Below are 21323 nucleotides of genomic sequence, written 5' to 3'. Positions count from 1 at the left end.
TTTTTACTCATGGAATGCAAAAAAAGGGAACATTCCTGTTCTGAAAGATCTAGATCGAAAATAAATTGATTGATTTTACCCATGGAAACCCCTAAACGTCTCGAAGAAATCGAAATAATGGACTCGTTGCAAACTTAAGGTTGTTTATTCATCAGTGTTAGGGTCAATGAATGGTAAAATCTCGGATTTGTCAATTTTACATTCATTCGGATTGAACTTTTTTCAAAAACCATAAAACCATTGTCGTTTTAAGGAATACACAAATCACTTTCTTATTTTTGGAATTTGACATTTCTTGTCAAAGATTTAAGAAGAATGTACATTTATGTACCTTGAACCGTTCTCAACTGTCAGTATTAAGTTTTACCAGCGCATATTTGAGGTTTATTGAATTGGGACTGTTTAAATGCCTTTAAAATGGTCTTTACTTATTTGGTCAGTTTATATTTTTTTATTAGATTAGATTTAGATTTATTTATTAATATATTCCAATTCACAGTAAGAGTACACTTATAAATTTGTGAAAATTAAAAATATTTAAATTACAAAGCTTTACAATATAAAAAAAAAATAATTAAAAGATAACAAAATTAAAAATAAAAAAAAACATAAAATCAAAATAATCATAGTAACATTACGTAACTCCAAATATAAAAAAGTTGAAGTTGAGGTTGCTTGATAAGGGTACATATATGGGAGCGGGTTTGGGGATGAAAGTTAGTTAGTTGCTTTGGTTAATAAAATACAGTCTTAACTCGCTACTAAATTGTTGCTTGTCACTTATTTCTCTCAAGTTACTCGGAATTGTATTACAAAGGCTTATAGCTGAGATAAAGAATTGTTTCTAGGATGTAAGGCAGGTTAAATGTGGTAAAATCAAACAAGCAGATCTGTTGGATGTCGAAAGCCGGATTTTCACAAAAATATATTAATTCTGCATAGTTTTTAGAATTGAATATAACAAACACATGGTACGAAACTTCATATAATTAAAAAATGTGAAATATGGTCGCATCTCCTCAGATTGTAAATATAGCGCAGAGCACTATTGAATGCTACTCGAAGTTGTCTTTTGCTTTCAGTATCACGTAGGTAGGTAGAAATGGCGATCTCAAGGCAACCTAGCCTGAGATCCAATTAGCGCTGTAGTGCGCCGTTTTGATAACAAAAACTCGTTTGACCTTTGATTGAAAGGGATAGATTGATAGAGAAGCTTCATAGCGATTATGTTAGAGCCATTTTGTCGCATTGAGATAAAAGATTAGGCCGCTAATCTTTGTCTCAGATAGCTCATCGAGTTCTTGAAAGAATGCTTTTCCAAAGCATTTCATTCTGGTGTTTGCCAAAGCAGGACATTTGCAGAGGAAATGGATTATGGTTTCACTTTCTCTTTGGTCACTACAGCTACGGCAAAAGGTGTTGTAAGAGATACCCAACTTCTTTGCATGTATCACAGTTCTAAAATATTTCACAACCGTACACGAGAACTGCTATAACCAAAGTCTTAACGAGAACTAATCTTGTCTTTGGTGGTGTAAACTTTTGAACTGTCCATAAAGTTCGAAGAACCCCATATGTTTTACCCACAACTTCATTAATATCGTCATTCCATGTCAAAGTTCGGTTGAATACCAACTCTAAGTTCTTTGACTTATCCACGAATTCAATTTTTGAAGAACCAAGCATAATTGAGGGAAAATAAGACAGATCTAGCTTCTTTTTCAAAATAACAAGGCATTTACATTTCTTTGGATTGAGCGAGAGACCATTGTTTACCGACCACCTCATAATTCTTTGGAGATCATCGTTCAGATCATTGGCACAATTTTTCTATGAGCCCCAGAGGGCAGCTTTAATAGATTTTAATATCATCAGCATAAAATTTTTTTGATGAATTCAAGATTGTGTGTTGCATGTCATTTATGTACATATAGAAAATAACAGGGGGCCCAAAATCGATCCTTGTGAAACGCCCCGTAGCACAGGACACAAATTTGATAAGGCAGTCTCTAACAAGACAGCCCGTTTTCTATCACTAAGATACGATGAAAAACGGTTTTTCAGTGGTGTCTACAGTGCTATTAAACGGGACTCTATTACCATATAGGTGATATTAGTATCTGGAATCGATGAGAAATTTAAATTTAGTTCATTTACATCTATATCACTTTTGCACTTTAATTTCTGCTTGGCTACTCCTAATTCCCGAAGATTATTCCACATCTTTCACCCATCTACATTAGTTTTAAGCTTATTAGAATAGAACTTTGTTTAAGCTATTTTTATCTCACGAACAACTTCTTTTCGTTTATTTTTGTAAGCTTGAAGGTACTCATCTATACGGTAGCGCTTCCATCGCTGGTAAGCATGATTTCTTTGCATTATTAACAAACATATTCCATTTTAAGATTTTAGAAGTTAAAACAAAATGTATCATTTTTGTTATAAAAAATCTGAAAATAGGACTTTTATTATTCGATTTCTCAAAAATTCTCGACAAAAAAATGTAAAATAACTTCAAAGCCGTTTTGATTGCTGAGAATCAATAGTGGAATGTGTTTTTAATGTATTTAATTATCATTCTCTGTCAATCCGTTTAATAAATCTTAGAAGTATAAACTGGCTAATTTTCCTTTTGACATTTCATCATTTTGTAAAGTGAAACAAAAGATTTTATATTCATATGAGATTCATTTAAAACTAATGGTCAGAAACTTGTATTTACTTATTTTTTTTTAAAATGTCCTTCTACCTCCATTTAGAAACAAAGTTAAAAAATGTATATTTGCATATAGACATTAAAGAGTCAATCTGGGAATTATCCTGACATATAAAATGGTGATGAAACTCAGGGTATTGACCACTTTCATTGAGTTCCAACCTCAAAAGTTGTCGAAATGTTCAAAAACTTAGCACATACATAACTATTTTGGTATCTGATTGGCCAGCAACCAAAAAATAACTTTTCAATTATGGCAACTTTTTTGGAAAGTTTACTTGAAAGTTAGAAAATCTCCATAACTATAAAATCCACTTATGACAAAATGACAGTTGATGTTTTTTTTCATTTGACTGAAAGCACAATTCCATTCTTTGTTTTGTGTAAAAAGTTTCCTTGTCAAATACGAAAAGGATTAAGTAATATTTTTGTATTTCTTTAAAATTCAAAGTATTAGTAGTGATGGACTTGTAGCTTGCCTAATGAGTGTTTTGTAATGTTGTTGACAGTTCTTGCACGGTCAACTGAAGGTATAGGTTAGTGAAGTTAAGTTCGGAGTTTGCAATTTTTGGCACTTGAAAACCTAAATAAACTTGGTCGAAATTTAAGTTCAAAGAATGAAAGAGAAAGTTTCTTATGTTGTCTAAGCCTGCCCAAACTCAAGAAGACATCAGTCAACTGAGACTTAACTCTGAAAACCTTGTCCTTGGGCGTTTTTCTTTTTTAGTTCAGAGCAGAGCTCGAACTGTCAAATAAATAATTGTGTTTCTTTTTGAGCTCTGAGCGTTCAGAGCTTCACATTCGTGTTTCTTTTTTAGTTCTGAACATGTTCAGAGCGCGCTCTGTGAGCTCAGAATAAAATAACAGAGTAAACGGAGTAAAATGCTGAGCACAAACAATTTGATATCTGAAAGCCGGGAAATAAAAAAAAAATCATCATCAAAACAATAAAAATGGCGGAAGAGGCTGGTTGCTCTGGTGTAGAAGGTAAGATAATTTTGGAAAAACTAATTGCATATAGCATTTTTATGAATCAAATATATTTCAGGCGTCAAATGGACCAACGCTATGACTGTCTTTTTAAATAATTTGATTAAAGAAAATTTTGAACGCCTTCAAACAGACGACATTTGAAATCATGACAGTTTAGTGCTCAAGTTGTTTCATAATTAAATCAGAGAGCTCTGAACATACTCTACTCAGAACTCTACTCTACTCTACTCTGTTCGCTCAGAGTATGCTCAGAGCTCAGCTCTGAACTAAAAAAGAAAAACGCCCCTTATTAAGTTGTTATGAATTGTTTAGTGCTGCCATATACATATAAACTGTAAATTTAAGTCATATATTTTTGTTTTTGATAATAGCGGCAACACTGTAAGCTTGTTGTAGGCATATAAGCATCTTTCCATTGTATTCGTAATCCCAGTTCTCGAGATATAAATTAGCAATAAATTATTCAACAACGACCGATTAAGCTGTTGATGGTTGTTGATTTTTTTTCCTCTCTTCATTTTCGTATCAATCAAACCAGACTGACAGGCACGCTTGCGCGTATATGGCTTGCTACAAGGAACCACTTGCGTGATTCGATAAGACGATGCCAGCCAACAGACTTTATGCCTTAACGTTAGCGTGTCGTGCCGCTGCGCGCAACACAAGCACGAGCGATGGTCTGCGGCACACTATTCTACACGCGGTTGCCGCCACCATACCACCTATGCGGTGCGGTGGTGTGTCAAGCTTTTTCTTCGTGACTGGCTTTGTTTAGGCCAGCCAGTCAACCAGCCAGCCCATGGGGATGCGCGACAGTGGCGGTGGCACAGCATGTTAAAGACATATCCACATACTAGATGGAGGAAATGGAAAAATAATAGTGTGGGATGACATGTGGGCGCGTCGCGTTCGCGTTCGAGTTCGCGAAACGTATATTTTACTACACCACACAACCTTCAATGATTTGATAAATAATACAAAACAGAGAAACAGACTGAGAGAGAGAGGGAGAGAGTAAAATGTTTGCGTTAGGAATTGGAAATACATGAATGGACCGCACGGCAGCGGGTTAATGGTAGACTTGAAAGAGGTTTTTATGAATGAAATTTTGAACGGAATATCGCTGAATGAGTGTGGACTTTAGAGAAAATAAAAAAACAAAAAACAAGCCACAGATAGTCATCCATAAGCCGGTTTTAATTTTGAGAACGATGATAACCTATAACTAGCTTTTTATTTTGGCCTAGGAAGACCTATTAATTTTACACTCAATGAATCACTATGTTTTCTTTTTGTTATTGGTACTTTGTTTTGTGCTGTGCTACACCACCTTGTTCGAAAAACAATTTGTCCAAGTCATGATCTCCAATCGCCTGTCAAAAGGGAGGTTTACAACGCGTTCAGTTGCTCCTGACGCCGGGAAATCAATCAAAATTGTCAGCACTCGCACTTGAAATAGCTACATTTTTGACTAAACGTAAACTACGTTGATGCACAGACCTTTCTAATAGAGACTGGTTGATTTTGACAGCTGGTGGTGGCCATATTGTGTCTTTTTTTCTGTCAAAATATCTTCTTTTAATCAGTCACTAAGTCGGCTTTACAACATTTGGTCGCCAAATTCGAATCGACTTTACAACATTTGGTCGCCAAATTCAACAATTAGCCAACAAGAACTAGTTGCAGACCACAACTTGGGGAATTTCGCTTCGGGATTTCGACCTGCCCTAATAAACAACCCAACTGACGCAGGAGCTTAAACCAAATGACCTTTTACAGCGTCGTGTATTCTCTAATTGGATTTTGTAGGAACGATATTTTGTACCAGAGAGGTGCCTCATGCCGAGGCTACGTGTATTGGTCACCATTATCGTGTGATTTGAACCCTTTAAGGCTCAACTATAATAGGCATAAGCTAGCATATGCGCGCATAAGTAAACGTGCGAATACAAAGAATCTCAATACGATAGAACATAATGGAGTCTAGGTCCGTTTCGTTCAATTTTTCTCAGTTTCGTTAACTTAAGCAAGAGCGATCCCAGTCGATCGACGCTTAAGTAAAATCTGACATGTATATATACGTGAGCAAAATTGCATTATGGCTATCGGCAGTAATTTCACAAACTTAAGTGAATTTTCGTTGGGTTTTTGACATATGTAAGCTTATGTTTGCTTATGCCTATTATAGTTGGGGCTTTAGTCTTTATTTTGTTTTGCTTTCTTAAGTCAATAAGTCACAGGTCTGTGTGAATATACATAGGTCAAATTCATATTGATTTATGCGTCACAGTCATCGAAAACTAGACCCAGCAAAACCGTGGCGGCCATTTATAAGATGTTATATTTCTCACATAATGTCATTGAAAGGGCTCTAAGATAGGTAGGTAGAAATGGCGATCTCAAGGCAACCTAGCCTGAGGCGCTGTAGTGCGCCGTTTTGATACCAAAAACTCGTTTGACCTTTGATTGAAAGGGATAGATTGATAAAGAAGCTTCATAGCGATTATGTTAGAGCCATTTTGTCGCATTGAGAAGAAAGATTAGGTCTCTAATCTTTGTCTCAGATAGCTCATCGAGTTCTTGAAAGAATGCTTTTCCAAAGCATTTCATTCTGGTGTTTGCAAAAGCAGGACATTTGCAGAGGAAGTGGGTTATGGTTTCACTTTCTCTTTGGTCACTACAACTCCGACAAAAGGTGTTGTAAGAGATACCCAACTTCTCTGCATGAACTCCTTTAGGCCAATGTCCGGTACAAACCGCAACAATCCTGGCTATGTCTTGCCTTCGCCTGCATAGAAGATCGTTTGTACGGGTTTTGTTATACGTGGGCCATATCTTCCTAGATATAATGCAGTTGGGTAAATTGCTCCACCTTCGGTTTGATTCAGTTTGGTAGATAGAAAAGATTTTACTCTTCATAGCAACAAAAGGAATGTTAACCATTTCCGCAAGTGAGCTATGAAGGGCCGATCCTTACCTGGCTAGCTCGTCAGCCCGTTCATTTCTGACGATACCACTATGGCCCGGAACCCAGATCAGGGTGACACCGAGGTTAATATTCAGGTTCGCAAGCTCATCGCGACATTGCTGGACCAATTTAGATGAGGATATGGCCGAGTTAATGGCTTTGACAGCTGCCTGACTGTCTGTAAAGATAGCCACATTTCGGTTTTGGTTTGGGTTTTGTTTAAGTATCTTACATGCCTCCCTTATTGCCAGCAGTTCAGCCTGAAAAACGCTAGCAAAGTCAGGAAGACTAAAGTTTTTGGCTACATTTAGGGACTCAGAAAAGATCCCAGAACCAACTCCGCACTCCATCTTTGAGCCGTCAGTAAATATGGTTGTGTCGAAACCTATCGACACGATATCATCCTCCCAATTTTCTTTCGATGGGAAAGTAACCTTAAAACCCTTACTAAGGTTTAAAGTAGGAGTGCAGTAGTCAGTGTCTACCGAGATAATATCTGAGGGAATTAATTTCGTAGTGTTGCTGTGACCGTAAGGTTTTGACAACCAGCTGTTTGATTTCTTCAGCCTAATAGCGCTGCAGGAAACTATGTATTTAATAAAAAGGTCGATTGGTAGAAGATCAAAAATAACGTTTAAGGCGTCCGTTGGGCAAGTACGCATGGCCCCTGTGGTGCCCACGTGGTGTGTACGTCCATAAAATCATCTTCGACTGAAGTCCCCACTTTTTGCCGAAAGTTTTGCTGCAGGCGTAGAAGGCAACACAGGCCTTCTTAACCCGTACTTCAATATTTAGTTTCCAGTTTAGTTTAGGGTCGAGTATAACTCCCAAATATTTTGCACTGGAAGACAATGATAAGATATGACCATTGAGTCGAGGCAGCGTGAAGGGCGGTACTTTAGTTTTGGTGGTAAAGAGCAACAGTTCAGTTTTACTTTGGTTAACTGTTAGTCCACAACTCGTGGCCCAGTTGCTAACTTTCTTCAAAGCTGACTCCGTGATTTCACTAATCACAGAGGTGTACTTTCCTGATACCAATAGCACCAAATCATCCGCATAGGCTACCGCCTTCACTCCACATCTCTCTGATTTACCAAGAATTGTATCCATTAACTGAAGCCATAGAAGAGGCGAAAGGACACCACCCTGGGGTGTTCCCCTACTCACGTGTTTTGTTGCGATTGTATTGCCTAGAGAGGCTCGAATCTTCCTACCACTGAGCATGGAAATAATCCATTCTCGAATGAAGTCTTCTACACCGAACTTAACGATCGATTCTTTTATGGGTTCGGTAAACACGTTGTTAAAAGCACCTTCTATGTCTAGGAAGGTGGCAAGAGTAAATTCTTTACAATGTATTGTTTGTTCTACAGTACGCACTACCTCATGGAGGGCAGTCTCCGTAGATATGCCCTTAAGATAAGCATGCTGAGAGCTTTCGAGAGGTCGTCCAACTAGGATTTCTCTAATATGGTAATCAAGAATGCGCTCCAAGGTTTTAAGCACAAAAGATGTTAAGCTTATTGGTCTGAAATCCTTCGCGGATTCGTGACCTCGCCTACCCACTTTCGGGATAAAAACTACTTTGACCTGTCTCCACGACATGGGCACATGTTTGAGAAGGAGACATCCTTTGAAAATTTGTTCCAGCCATGGAGCTGCCACATCATGCAACTTTTGAAGCATAACTGGCAGTATGCCATCCATGCCTGGGGATTTATATGGAGAAAAAGTATTGATGGTCCACAAAATATTTTCTCTGGTTATAAAGGAATTGACTTGCTCCATATGAGCTACGTTTAGCTCTGTGGTTTCAAGCGATTCGGGGTTATCACTCTCGCAACCCGGAAAGTGCGTCTTCATCAGTAGCTCAAGAGATTCGGCTGGAGAGGCTGTCCAGGTTCCATCAGGCTTTTTTAGAAATGAAGGATTACAATGTTCCTTCGATAAAACTTTGCTGAGCCTTGCGGAGTCCTTTATGTCTTCGATTGATTTACAGTATTCTCTCCAGCCTTGTCTTTTGGCTGATGACAGGGCTTGTTTGTAAATTTTAAGAGAGTCTTTATAGGGTTGGTAAAACTTATGTTTGTGGCAGATATTGAAAATTGTCCTCGTCATTTTCCTAAGACTCGACAGTTCTTCATTCCACCACGAAGGAAGGGTTTTACGGCTATATTTAACTGGGCAAGAGACACTAAAAGCTTTACTTATAGAAGTTTCAAAGGTTTTCACCTTTGATTCAAGGTCTCCTATCGATTCAGTGAGATTCGGGCTCTAAGATAAAGATAATGCCTAGTTGATATCCCATATCTGTACAATTTGTTTTATGCAATTTTAAAATCGACCGGCCCTTAATGTCAAAAACTCTACATACGTGTTTTTTCTAATTTTTTTAATTTGTTCACAATTTTTACGATTGCTTTTGCAGTCGCTTGATTAAGACGACCATTATCATCGCTTAAAATGGCTGCCTAAATAGCAACAGTTAAGCTAATGTCTGCCACTTAAAATAATTTAGCTAAATTTGACAGGTGTAAATGCAAGAGCTACCAACTTTGGAATGAGTTTAAAAATAATACGGTTTTTTTTCCAAACCATATTCAACAAAATTATTAGTATCCTTTCCATTTTGTACTGCAAAAAAAGTTATCGTGTAAATCATGTGCTAAGATAGTTGAAAGTTTACAGAAAATATTTCGATACTTTTATTTCACTGTCGGTTTATTTTAATGTAAGAACGTATGAATGCACACAGGATGCAATTCCAAACGTCTGCTTTTACGCACAAACAAAATACCAAATTTAAATAAAAAAAGAAATCACTTAGCATATGGCCTACTTTAAAGCCTATTCCCACATTCTAGAGAGATATTTGTTTTCTGATAAATTTTATGTACATAGACTTAAACTTTGATTAAGAGGCTTGCGCGAATGAATCACTTTTCTTGTTTACGCACGTATCTACGTTTTCGCCCAATAAAACGCTTCCTACGCAAATGGTAATGGCTTAACATCCGGACAGAAAAAAAAACATACACACGCCAAAAGCCGAGGGCAGCATTAACTTTTTAAAATGCATTTTTATTAGGCATCGCATTATGTTATAGACACTAAAACGGAAAGAGTATCTTTTTATATGTATCTACTTACTTGTGGCCCAATTCATGGGCAATCGTATGCGACAGCGCAATCCCATTATCCTCGTTGACGCTACACGATTGCGTTGGCTTGCACATTCCACCCAAATTTGCAACGCCCAGCGTCCTATGAAAACAAAAAGAAGTTTCCGGTTAAAAATGAATTTATGTTAAACTGTTACCTTAGGAAGCATTTGGGTAAGCTGAACAATGTAAAGTTAACAAGGATGAAAAACAAACTTTAAATTACCCGCAATCTTTTCCGCAGATATCTATTCGAGTGATTAAAATGGCAACATCGTGATGGTACGGATCATACTCATCGCTGTCACTATTCAGTTTGTACTGCCATCTGTGGGAGAAATCGAAACATAATCCTTCAAAACGAAAAACACAAAAAAATGCACAGAAGGTTTTCGCAACGACACACGCAACGGCAAAGGTAACAAGACGCGGCCGCTGTGCGCTTTGCGCCCACTTACTCGCAAAATTTATCCAAATTATATCCAGCTATGTTGGTTAAATTCAAATCCGGATGTGCCTCGTCCTCTTCAATCAGCAAGATCTTCACCACGATCACCTCAATGAAATTGCCAATGGTGGGGTCTTTGTACAGCGATGAGACCACATTCATTATGGTCAGGAGGTAGGTCTCGACATCGTCGTGGAACGCTACCATCGTCGAATCGGCCACAATCAACGTTTCTACATGACGTGGGCTGCTAATTGAACGTTTCTTGCGCAGACGGTCTTTCTGGTGATGGTGATGTTGATGCTGATGTTGATGGTGATGGCGTTGCAGACGTGGACTATTTTCTGCAGCATCCGTTGGTTTCGTAGTCGTCGTTGCCGCCACCGCTGTCTGGTTTTGCCTTTGGTTTTGGTTTTGTTGAGGTCGAGAATGGGAATGAGAATGAGACTTAGCCTGGCGCTGACGATGTCGTACTTTTCTACCACCTTGAACAATGACCTGTTTTTTATCGTGCGCCGCGCCGTTTCCAACATATGAACAAGCAAACAAACCAAAAAATAATAAACAAAATAATGGGAAAGGCGTCAGGCGACAGGCCAGAAAGACAAACGGACATAAAAACAAAAGGAAGAGAAAAGCGGAATAATTTTTCATGAAAAATCTACATCTTAATCGGATTCTGTTTACAAATTGTTACTTTGCCCTGCGATTGCCATTCGATCCGGGTCTCGGTGTGTCTGCGGGGCTCTTTGGTGTCGCAATTGTTGATGTGATGTTTCTTCTTGTTGTTGGATTTGTTGCGGTTTTTCTTTTTCTATAAAGACAGAAGACAACACGATTAAAAAATGGAAAATATATTATTATTATATTACGGATGCTTCTTGATGTTGATGTTTTATGCTATGTCATGTGGCGGCGATGGCGATGCGTGGTACTCGTGTTCAGGCTTCGGTCTGACGCCACCACTAACATTACCACCACCACCACCACCACCATTGTTTAAAAGTCATTTTAATATAGGTACCTTTTCTTTAAGTGAAGATCTATGGAAGACAACGTGTGGATGATGCCCGGTTTTGGGATCTTTTTCGTGATGCTTGGATGGCTCAATGTAGTATTCGCTGTTCTTCGTTTTGATGTGGCCAACCTGAGAAGGGAAAACAAAAAAGTGCTGATGTGAGAAACATTGTTAACCTCAAAAACATCAATAATAATAGCATGTCAATAAATTGTTATAATAAAATCAGAGTAGGTAGAAGTAGTTAGGTGGTTCCACCATTTTATGTTAAGGATGGAACTCGTATCACTTACATACATTATTAAGTATTTATAATTTTATGAAGATTTTATTAACTCATTTAGTTTATATTGTTGAATCCAGTTGGTTCAGTTTCAAAAATTAAAAAGTTAGCGTTTCCTGGCGCCCTAATCGGAATTGAAAAATAATGTTTATTTTGTTGAGAAAAAATACACCAGTCCACGAGAAAAGGGGTGTGCGATACAGATTTTGGTTAAGGCTCAAATATAATGAAAACCCGACAATACCTATACAAACGGTTAAGTTCTACAGGTATCTTTGGGGAATATAAAAGGTGATAAACTAGACATAAGGTGTAGGCACGGTTGCTACATTGGTCATCTGTGACCAAATTTGGTCATTACTTTTTCACTTGGTCAAATGGTCACTTTTTCTAACTCGGTCATAGTTTTCGGAAACGAAAAAAGAAGTTCGACAATTTGGACTTAGGGAACAAAGAAAATGATCTACTTATTACATTAAATTCTCAAAATACTCGTACCTTACCTTACCAAAGTTAATCAAAGTAAAAAAACTTCCAAAATTCTGTTTTACAAATAATTTGTAATTATTCAATGGTTTTACTTTGATTTACAAAAAATGGGGTACGTAGTGCTAACTTGACAACGTCAGTCCAGGCATAAAACAAGGGGAGACGTAGTTTGCGTTATCTTTTAAAATATACATTTCACGACTCTTAGTTTTTGGAACAATGGTTAGAACACTTTTTAGAACCTAAAAAAAATATAAAATGTTGGAATTTCGAAAAAAGGGGAACTAGAATTTTTGAAATTTTGATTATAGAGGTCCAAAAATTTGGATCAATGTCCAAAACAACTAGAAAAAAGTGGAATAATTTTCAAAAAATCGATTTCGAAAAAGGAGGGGATAAATCAAAAACAGTTTTTTCTTGTTTTGTGCCTGGACTCACGATGTCAAGTTAGCACTACACCCCCCTTTTTTTCAATCAAAGTAAAAATTTTGTTTGAGTTTTTTTCTTTCCACAACTGATTTACAACAAATAATTATCAACTAATTGAGTACTTAGTTTCAACAAAATCAAAAAGTGTAGGGGTAACTTGATATCAACTAAACACTGCATACGACGTTTTTAAAAAATCGTCAAGCTACAAATTTTTTTTCCACGACTAATTTACAACAAAAAAGCTATAATTAACTGCATATTTAGTTTTTTTTAAATTTCGAAAAATGTAGTGCTAACTTCACAGTCGTTACAAATTAGAGGGATATTTCTAAGTGGAGACGAATCGGACTTGTGCAGGCAGTTTTTTTTTTTAAGTTAATGACTGTTGTAAAGGCTACTTTTAATGTATATCTAGTCTGGTGCAGAATGCAGATTGTTTCTATTATTTTTTTCAAGACCAAGACAAGACCGGAATGTGACCGACTCAGTTGATTTTAAACAAGCTTAAATTACATGGAATTTTAATAAGTTAATGATGATGCTGGGTGCTTATTACATGCAGTTAAATTTGTCGATACATTTCAATGTTTGTATAACTTTTTTTTCAAGTTCTACAACGAGGTTGGATATTTGTAAGAACAAAATTACAAGTCTTACTATGAACCCCCTGAAACATATGAAGCCCTTATAGAAATAGGAAATCTAGGGACCAAAAAACATTGCAGAATTGTTACGAAATAAAATGTTTGATTTTACAGAGTATATTGCTAGTTCCCTAAAAATAATATGTTTCCTGAAGCTTCATAATTGCGACCTCAACCTAGAAAAAGAATTTATGCTGATGAATGTCCTGAAACTAAAAAAGTCCCGAAACAAAGATTTATTTTTCAAAATATTTAATCAAGCCTTTCAATCAAGTACAGAAAGTTTTGAACAGCTTGATACATATAACATCAATTTTTTATTTTTAAGTAACATAGCGAATGTTTAAAAAATAAAAATGTACGTGCTTCACGCCTTATTTTCCACAATGTTTTATCATAAGCAAGTTTTAAAGTTTTAGAAAGAGAAGAATTGTTTCAATAGTTAACCGTAATATCCCCGCCTGTTACACCACAAAGCTCAAGTTAAGATGTGTTAAGTTTTATTTTTAGTCCAAACCTTGAAGATTTTGCTCCGAATTAAGGAATTGCTCTCCAAATCCTTAATACAATCCCGGTCACGGTAGCTTCAAAAGAGCTTAGTTTTTCTAAACTAAAAACTAGTAAAAATTATCTTAGGAGAGATTGGTAGGCTTATCTATAATGTCCATTGAAAAAGAATTACTATATTCTTTAGACTTTGATGATCTCATGTCTGAGTTTGCAAAATGTAAGGCCAGAAAAGTAAGTTTCCAAGTTTAAACGTTTCCCCGCTGCTCATTTCATCGCTGCGTTTTAGTTTATGTTCAAGGGTTACTTGGGATACCTCAAATATAAAAAACGCATTAAAAGTTTACCTCCTGGTAAATGTGGGAAAGGCTTATACTTGTGTATCAGTTTATGGGTGAATATATAAAAAGGGGCGCTTTCTACCAATCTTGCACAAGGTACAAGTTTGAATGGAGCCGGCCCTGCTTAGTACTTTTAATACAATTATTGTAAAAACAAACACCTTACATTTTACTTTATGTATAAATAATTTTTAAAACGACTGCGACCTTTGTATTTAAACTAAAACTTAGTAAAAAAACAATTTAAGAAATGAAATAGTTTAAGAGAATTTGACTATTGTCGGCTTCAATGGTTGACTTAGTGCTCCAACACAGTCAGAATGTTCCGAGATCCAGAGAAAAGAAAAGTCCAATATTTATTCTAAAAGAAGTATTTTACTGTTTGAATTTAAAAAAAAAGACTAATTATATTTTACAAATTAAAGATTAAAAAAACTTGAATAGAAAAGTAAACTGAAATTAATGTAGTTTCGAATAAATTGCTGATAGTAGCTTTAGAAAAATTAACACACCAACTGTAAATCGTTTATAGATAAAATAAAGGGAATAGGATCCAAATGACTACCTTGTCGAATTTCAAAGTTAGCTTTGAATTTGTTTGACTGGCAGCCATTAAAAAGTATAGAGTGTGATCTATCTAATAAATAAGATTGAAGCCTTCTTAATCTAACAAACAAAACTCAATTTTGTCAAACGCCTTACTGAAGTCAGTAAAAACACAGTCAAATTGTTTTTTTTTTGCTTTTAAATGATTCAATACAGTTTTCAGCTCAGCTCAGTTCCATTACAAAAGTGACGGACGGTAGAACACCCCTTAGTAAAACCGTTCCGGTTTGTAACGATCATAGATTTAACTTAAAAATATAGCGATTTACAAATAATAGAATCAAAGAGCTTATAAATAACAGACAATCTAGCAATAGGTCTGTAGTTTTTAACTACCTTTTTAGTTTTTGTTTGTAAGGGGATTATAAAGGAACTTTTACAAATTGATGGATCACTGAAGATATTGAGAAAAAGAATAGACCAAGGAAACAATAGATGACAGTTTTTCAAAATAGTAGATGCTATACCAAGACATATGAGCAGTGCCCTGGCTATGACATTAAAATTTTCTTAGGAGATTTTAATGCCAAGCTAGGAACAGAAGACATCTTTGGTGGCATAATCGGGAGATACAGCCTGCACGACACTACCTCCGACAACGGATTCAGGCTGGTCGATTTCGCTGCGGGGCGAGACGTTCTGGTAGCTAGTACGCAGTTCACGCATCTTAATATCCACAAGGGGACATGGAAATCTCCTGATCAATCAACCGTCAACCAGATTGACCACATTGCGATCGACGCACGACACTTCTCCAGTATCCAGGATATCCGAACATTCCGAGAGGCCAACATTGACTCGGACCACTACCTCGTTATAGCCAAGGTACGGCTACGGATATTCCGATGCAAGCCAAAACAAGGAAGTACTGTGAGAAGATTCGACGTTAGACGGCTACAATCGCAAGAGACTGCCATGTCCTTTTCCGATCGAGTCTCTAATAACCTCCTAAGGAGTCCTATGCTTCCTGCATTAAGCATTGAAAACCAGTGGCAACATTGCCTTCCAGCCATCAGAGATGCCGCCTCTGAAGTGCTAGGTTTCACACGGCCACCACAGCGAAACCCCTGGTTTGACGACGAATGCCGGCAAGCTCACGCAGCGAAACAAGAGGCATACAAAACGGCGCTGCACAAAAGGACGAGAGCTGCTCGCGAGCTCTACCAGCAGAAGATGAGAGAGGAACACCGGCTTCTTAGACGGAAAAAAGAGAGCATGAGAAGCGCGCGATCGAGGAGATAGAGGGATGTCACAACAGGAATGAGGTTCGTAAATTTTACCAAAAGGTAAAAAAAACCTCCCAAGGGTACCAGCCACGAACCGAAGCCTGTAAAGACGATCAAGGGAACATCGTAGTAGAACCACAGTCGATGCTGAGAATATGGAAAGATCACTTCTCCAAATTATATAACGGCGATGACGAACCGAATTCCGCTGTAAGGGAGATAGAACCACTCAACCTCGGCGACGCAGATCAACAATTCCGCCTACCCGACCTTGACGAAGTGAAGATAGCTATATCTAAACTTAAGTCAAACAAAGCTGCTGGAGCTGACGGCATCACCGCCGAACTATTCAAAGCAGCAGGCGATGACTTGGTAGGGAGCATGCACCAACTCATCTGCAAAATTTGGTCGGAAGAAAGCATGCCCGATGAGTGGAATCTCAGCATAGTGTGCCCGATACATAAGAAAGGAGACCCTCTAAACTGCGCCAACTACAGAGGCATCAGTCTCCTTAACATTGCGTATAAGATCCTCTCTGCCGTATTATGTGAACGTCTGAAGATATTCGTCAACAACCTGATTGGTCCTTATCAGTGTGGCTTCAGACCAGGAAAGTCCACTATCGACCAAATATTCACACTACGGCAGATCTTGGAAAAAACCCAGGAGCTTCAAATCGATACCCACCATCTCTATATCGATTTCAAAGCCGCGTATGACAGCATCTATAGGGAAGAGCTCTACCGAGCAATGTCTAGTTTTGGCATCCCTGTCAAACTTATCCGTTTGTGCAGAATGACGATGGAGAATGCACGCTGCTCTATCAAGGTCGGAAAAGATCTTACCGATGCATTTGATGTCAAAAAAGGTTTTAGACAAGGCGATGCACTGTCATGCGACTTCTTCAACATCGTTCTGGAAAGAATTGTGCAAAACTCAACCGTCAACACTAGAGGCACAATCTTCCAAAGATCCATCCAATTACTCGGATACGCAGATGATATTGACATAATTGGAAGATCAAAGCGTGATGTCAGTGGAGCGTTTTTGAGCATTGCGACGGAAGCGAAGAAGATGGGTTTAGTGGTCAATGAGGGCAAGACCAAGTATATGCTGTCATCAAAAAAGGACACTGAACGACGACGTCTTGGACAAAACGTCACCATGGACAGCTATAACTTTGAGGTAGCTAAGGACTTTCTCTACCTAGGCACCGCTATTAATGCAGACAACGACACCAGCGCTGAAATCAAACGAAGAATAACTCTTGCAAATCGCTGCTTCTTTGGACTTAGAAGGCAATTGAGAAGTAAAGTCCTCTCTCGAGCATGTAAAATCACCATCTATAAGACACTCATCATCCCGGTTCTCATTTATGGCGCTGAGGCCTGGACCCTGTCAAAGAAAGATGAGAGCGTCTTAGGATGCTTCGAAAGAAAAATTCTTCGGGCGATTTTTGGTCCCGTACGCATAGATGGAGAATGGAGGAGAAGATATAACGACGAGCTGTACGGGCTGTACAGCGACACTGACCTAGTTAGCAGAATCAAAGTCCAACGGCTTAGATGGCTAGGTCATGTAGAGCGGATGGACATCAACGCTCCAGCCCGGAAGGTCTTCGAATCCAATCCCGAGGGACGGCGCAGTAGAGGAAGACCGCGACTCAGGTGGCGCACCCAGGTGGGAGAGGACCTCAACCAACTTGGCGTGCGAAACTGGAGACAGCTAGCTAGGGACCGAGCTGGCTGGAGACGCTTGTTGGTTGAGGCCCAGGTCCGCCCCGGACTGTAGCGCCACCTTAAGTAAGTAAGTAAGTAAGTAAGATGCTATACCATCTTTCAATGTTACTTTTATGCAGAGAATTTCTGTGTAAAGTGCCACTGGAACTTAGGTACAATACGAGCAATCGGTAAAATTGTGGAGAAATTTAAAGATAATGAAAGCTTTGGCTGAAGCGTTCGTAAAAAATATGAATCACATGCTACAAATCTTTTGGAAGTGGATATTTGTATGAAACTGATTTCCACTTCTCACGAAAAGTTCCAAATTTTTTCATGTGTGTGTGATTTATTGCTTTACTCTCGAGTATGGGTTTGATTTTATTTGCAACTTAAAATAATTTAAGAATCAGACGCATATTATAATTAATGAATTGATAATAATTTTTAAAATTTAGAAAAACTCAAGTAATGTTTATATTTTTTTTAGAAAAGAAGAGGAACAGCATTTTAATCAATTTGATATTATATTCCGATAAAGCTGCATTCTGTATATTTTAACACAAACTAAAGTTGTCTTGAAATTAATGAAACTCGTCTTCAATTTAATTTTTTACGCACATTACGTGTGTAATGCTTTCCTCAAGTATTTTTGAATCCCTTGAGAACTGAAGTGAGGAGAGATTCTGCAATGTGCATGTTGTGAGTTCCACACTTAAGTTTCTTCCCAAATCATAGGTTCACCTTAATTTTATTTTTAATTTCCCATAGGAAGTTATTGTAATGGGTCCGATTTATCAAAGTGAAAATTTTGATATTTCTCAAGGTCCCTAGAGTCGAAATAAAAGATTTTTAGAAAGATGTCTGTGCGTGCGTGTGTACGTACATACGTTCGTACGTCCGTACGTCCGTACGTCCGTACGTCCTTACGTCCGTACGTTCGCCACGTTTTTTTCGTCGTCCATAGAAGAGATATCGATTTCAAATAAATGTTGTTATACAGATAATAAGGCAGAAAGATGCAGAAACTGCTCTCGACAAAATTGCGTGGGTGTTTTTTTTTACCATAGCAGCTTGAAAAAAGGTGAAAATTTTGGTTAACCCTTAAGAACCAAAAACGCTAGAGACTTGAGTCTAATTTTATATAATATATTGTAAAGTGATATCAAAGAATTATATTTTTTGAAAAAAAAAAATCCATTTAAAGGTTTTTTATAAATCAAAAAAAAAACTGAAATAAAAACCTAAAAAAATGTATAAAAGTTGGTAAAAATTGATTTTCGACTCAAATATCTTTTCAAAACTTTGATATATTGGCTTTCATTTACTTTAATCTTTAAAAAAATATTGTTGTAAACATACAGTAAAATTTTGAAAAAAATCGAATGGACAGTTTTTTTTACAAAAAATTAAAAACCGAAAAATTTGGTAAAAAATGATTTTCGACTCAAATATCTTTTCAAAAAATGAAGATATTGGCTTTAAACTACTTTTGTCTTTAAAAAAATATTGTTAACATTCAGTAAAATTTTGAAAAAAATCGAATTGACAGTTTTTGTACAAACATTTAAAAATATAAACAAAATTTAACAAAAGTTGGTAAAAATTGATTTTCGACTCAAATAGCTTTTCAAAAATTAAAAATATTGGCTTCAAACTTAAAAAATGGGATGGGAAGTTATCAGTGTGGGTCGCATCCCAGCCTCTTTTTATTAACATGGTTTGATTAATTAATTCGAGAAGTATATTTCTTTTCAAAGTATATCTATCTGTTTGTATGAAAATTAAAATCAATATGATTTGAAATGAGATAAGTTTCTCTGACACAGCGAGTTAAAGGTTCATTACGAGCATAGTTTACCCTATGTTCCTTTTCTCGGAATAAGCAACGTTCTCGTATTTGACGCGAGGGAGCATACAAATCTATCAATGATAAAAGGAAAGGGCATTTGATATGATGTAACAAAATATCACGTATAAACATTACTGGAAATATTTTCCTTCTATTTTCAAGTGACTGAGTTCCAAGAAGTTTACATCTAATCGAGTACCACGGGATTTCGATGTTCGAACCTTATTTCTGAATTATAAACCTTGTACATTGTTTTGGATCATTTCAATTCTATTCGAATAAATATTGTAATAAGGATTCCAAATCACACAACAGTATTTTAAGTTTGATCTAACATAGGAGTTAAACAGAGATTCTCGGCAAAAGGGTACTTGAAGTCTTTTGAATTACGTTTAATAAAACCTAGCATTTGATTGGATTTAGCTACAATATATTCTATATGCTTGATAAAGTTTAGCTTTGAATCAAACAATACACCAAGGCCCTTTTTCTCAAAAACTCTATGAAAAACAAAGTTATTAACTTTGTAATTAAAAGGAATTTTCGACATTTATTAATGTTCAAGAATAATTGGTTAGTTGTAAATCATTCTGTTAACTTTTTGAGATTATTTTGACAAATAATTCAATCATTTAAAGAATTTATTTATTTTTAAAATAATCTGCAAATAAAAGTCTACTAGAATTTAAGAAGATATCAGCCAAGTCCTTGATAAATAAAAAAGAAGGAGACCAATATGGCTATCCGAGGTAACTATAACTGGACTAGAGAGCACTTGATCAATACAATCAAATTGTACACGACCCCTTAGATAGGATTCCAGCCATTTCAACATTTTTGAGTGAAAACCAAATATTAAGTTTCAGTTTTTCAATCAAAATAGTATGACTTACGCCCAATTTCTTCACAAAGTTCTAAATTCCCTTTGGAACTCGATCTAGTGAATCTCAGTTTAACGATAGAACTTAGTTTTTAAAATATTTGGAACTCGGGCATTTCTTCACTTCTCTAGAACTCGATCTAAAATCATCATCGAGTTCTAAGCGCTTAGAACTTGTTATATTTAGAACCTAGTTTTAAAATGTTTTTGAAACTTTTGAATCACCCGGCAGAATATTTCGACAGACGTTTCCGTTTTTATATTCTTCAATTCAAAATACAAAATAAATATTTCTTTTGCGCCTATTTTCTTTTCTGGTATGTATGCCTATTTTTATGCATATTATAGTGAATTTGTTGTGCATTTATCAATAATATTCTTAGATAATATGAACAAGGACAATACGAAAGGAAGAAAACGAGAAAGCGGTAATGATGGTGGTTTGCCCTTCAGCAAAAAACACAGAGGCGACAACTGGACTCAAGAGGTCACGATCTTGCAGTGTAATTTGTTGGTAAAATTTGGTCAAAAAGGAATTCTGAACAAAGAGACTAATGGCGCAACTAACGACATCAAAAAAAGAGAGTGGAGCATAATTCGCTCACATTTCAATACAGACCCAAAGGTGCGTTATAATTTCATTTCCTGATCAGTTTTAACGAAGCATTTTCGTTCAGATAAAAACCCAAAGAGAAGTTCCTGCACTAATTGGAAGGCATAAGAAAGGCATTGCGCAAAACAAAGTGCGCTGCAAACTGGTGGGGGACCGGCCAATACACCACCCGTGCTGAAAATTGAAATGACCGGCGAAGTACTTCAATTGAAAAATTATTACGGTCATTTGTTCACAGGGTTGGAATCTTTTGATTCTGATGCAATGCCCACAGATGACAGCAGTAAAATGTTACTTCCGCAACCAGGAAAAGTTAGTGACACTACCTTTTCCCGTAGTGAAGAAACAAGAACAGACGATTGCAATCTGCGTGAAAAAACGCCGCCATCTCAAACCGTCAACTCTTCACCGATAGCTGATATGTG

At 36.9% G+C, this 21323-nt stretch overlaps 1 protein-coding gene across 1 annotated transcript in view; it reads right to left on the bottom strand.

Annotated features, from left to right (window-relative positions):
• Positions 1-21323, bottom strand: part of LOC129947663 (A disintegrin and metalloproteinase with thrombospondin motifs 7) — a 103908-nt gene that overhangs the window by 15391 nt on the left and 67194 nt on the right. Inside the window, exons 5-9 of the mRNA XM_056058295.1 lie at positions 11314-11436; positions 10987-11103; positions 10300-10787; positions 10068-10169; positions 9831-9944 (exon numbers count right to left, since the gene is read on the bottom strand). Of these exons, the coding sequence (XP_055914270.1) occupies positions 9831-9944; positions 10068-10169; positions 10300-10787; positions 10987-11103; positions 11314-11436 (944 nt within the window). The remainder of the gene's footprint in view (positions 1-9830; positions 9945-10067; positions 10170-10299; positions 10788-10986; positions 11104-11313; positions 11437-21323) is intronic.

This window comes from Eupeodes corollae, chromosome 2, assembly GCF_945859685.1.
Source record: "Eupeodes corollae chromosome 2, idEupCoro1.1, whole genome shotgun sequence".
Lineage (NCBI taxonomy): Eukaryota > Metazoa > Arthropoda > Insecta > Diptera > Syrphidae > Eupeodes > Eupeodes corollae.
The sequence above is the reverse complement of the archived record's forward strand: the minus strand, read 5'-3'. Positions and strand labels throughout refer to the sequence as shown.